The sequence below is a fragment of the Mandrillus leucophaeus genome, unplaced genomic scaffold, assembly GCF_000951045.1.
Source record: "Mandrillus leucophaeus isolate KB7577 unplaced genomic scaffold, Mleu.le_1.0 Scaffold364, whole genome shotgun sequence".
NCBI classification, from domain to species: domain Eukaryota; kingdom Metazoa; phylum Chordata; class Mammalia; order Primates; family Cercopithecidae; genus Mandrillus; species Mandrillus leucophaeus.
Genome location: NW_012103854.1, coordinates 2410483 through 2411971, shown reverse-complemented (window position 1 = coordinate 2411971; position 1489 = coordinate 2410483). Strand labels below are relative to the sequence as shown.

The 1489-nt window shown below is 42.7% G+C and overlaps 1 protein-coding gene across 2 annotated transcripts in view; it reads left to right on the top strand.

Annotated features, from left to right (window-relative positions):
- Positions 1-307: 307 nt before the first annotated feature.
- Positions 308-1489, top strand: part of ETNPPL (ethanolamine-phosphate phospho-lyase) — an 18361-nt gene continuing 17179 nt past the window's right edge. The window contains exons 1-2 of one of the 2 annotated variants that reach the window (XM_011989828.1): positions 308-431; positions 703-862. In XM_011989828.1, the coding sequence (XP_011845218.1) occupies positions 377-431; positions 703-862 (215 nt within the window). In that variant the 5' untranslated portion in view covers positions 308-376. The remainder of the gene's footprint in view (positions 432-702; positions 863-1489) is intronic. The other variant, XM_011989829.1, reaches the window with a different exon arrangement.

The following is a 1489-nucleotide window of genomic DNA, read 5'->3' as shown; positions in this document are numbered from 1 at the left end:
TCAAAGGAAAAGTAGTTATTGGTTTGTGTGATTAGAACCATCAGAGAGCGGATTCATGTGCCTCTAATAAACTGTCAAATCATGGCACATTTAACATAACAAGCATAAGGAATGTGAACAATGTCATGAATGGGGGATTAACATAAAAGTTTCCAGGTTTACATGAGATGAAAAGAAATGTGTGTCATCCAGGTTGTGCTTTCCCTTTCCTTTATGTAATTGTACTTTTCCACAGATGGTGACCTTCATTGAGAAGGAAAAATACTGAGAGTAGTCCTACCAGACCAAAGTGTTTCCTTTGATTATTTCTAGGCCCTCATGCAAAGTTTTCTTTGCGTCGGATCCCATCAAAATAGTGAGAGCCCGGAGGCAGTACATGTTTGATGAGAACGGTGAACAGTACTTGGACTGCATCAACAATGTTGCCCATGGTAAATGTCCTGTCCTTGCAGTGCTTTGAAGGAAATGTTCATGGAGTAAAACTGACTTGGAACACTTAATATTTGTCTAGGGAATTGCAGTGGCTGCAGTTCCTGTGCTGAGTGGGCCAGTAGTCCTAGCGGGGAAAATCTCAGTCAAATATGGAAGAGAAAGGAACTCAACTTTTGTTTGTTTGTTTGTTTGTTTGCTTCATCATTCCTCTTATTCCCAGGCACTTAGAATTCTAACTTACTTGTTGGGCTTTTGTTTCATAAACTTTAGTGGGACACTGTCACCCAGAAGTGGTCAAAGCTGCCTTGAAACAGATGGAACTGCTAAATACAAATTCTCGATTCCTCCACGACAACATTGTTGAGTATGCCAAGCGCCTTTCAGCCACTCTGCCGGAGAAACTCTCTGTTTGTTATTTTACAAATTCAGGGTATGTTTCATGGTTTCCCACCCCTCCCCATTCCCACTAAGCTTTGTCTACTCTTTCACACAAATCTTTCCTTTTGATTCATGGTGGAGCTTGTCTAAAAAGGTCTGCTGAGTTTCTTGCCATTCACTAAGTGATCACACATTAGGGACCTGGCCTTTCTGATTCTCCCACTTTATTCCAAGACTCTGAATCAAACTGGTCAAATGATGCTCACCTCCTCAGGCAGTGCAATAAGTAGCTAAAGGATCAATAGGCCAAGATATTCTTTCAATGAGTGTATGAGGAACTTTAGCCAAGAAATAACTCTACTAAACAAGCTATAACTTTTTAAAGATTTTTGATTGTTGAAAATTGAGCATATTTCCCCAACACAAACACAAGAAAAGAAAGAAGGCCTGCCTGTAAAAAGTGGCTCGCACCTGTAACCCCCGCAGTTTGGGAGGCTAAGGAGGGCAGACCACGAGGCCAGGAGATTGAGACCATCCTAGTTAACACAGTGAAACCCTGTCTCTACTAAAAGTACAAAAAATTAGCCAGGCGTGGTGGTGGGTGCCCGTGGTCCCAGCTACTCGGGAGGCTGAGGCAGGAGAATGGCATGAACCCGGGAGGGGGAACTTGCAGTGAGCC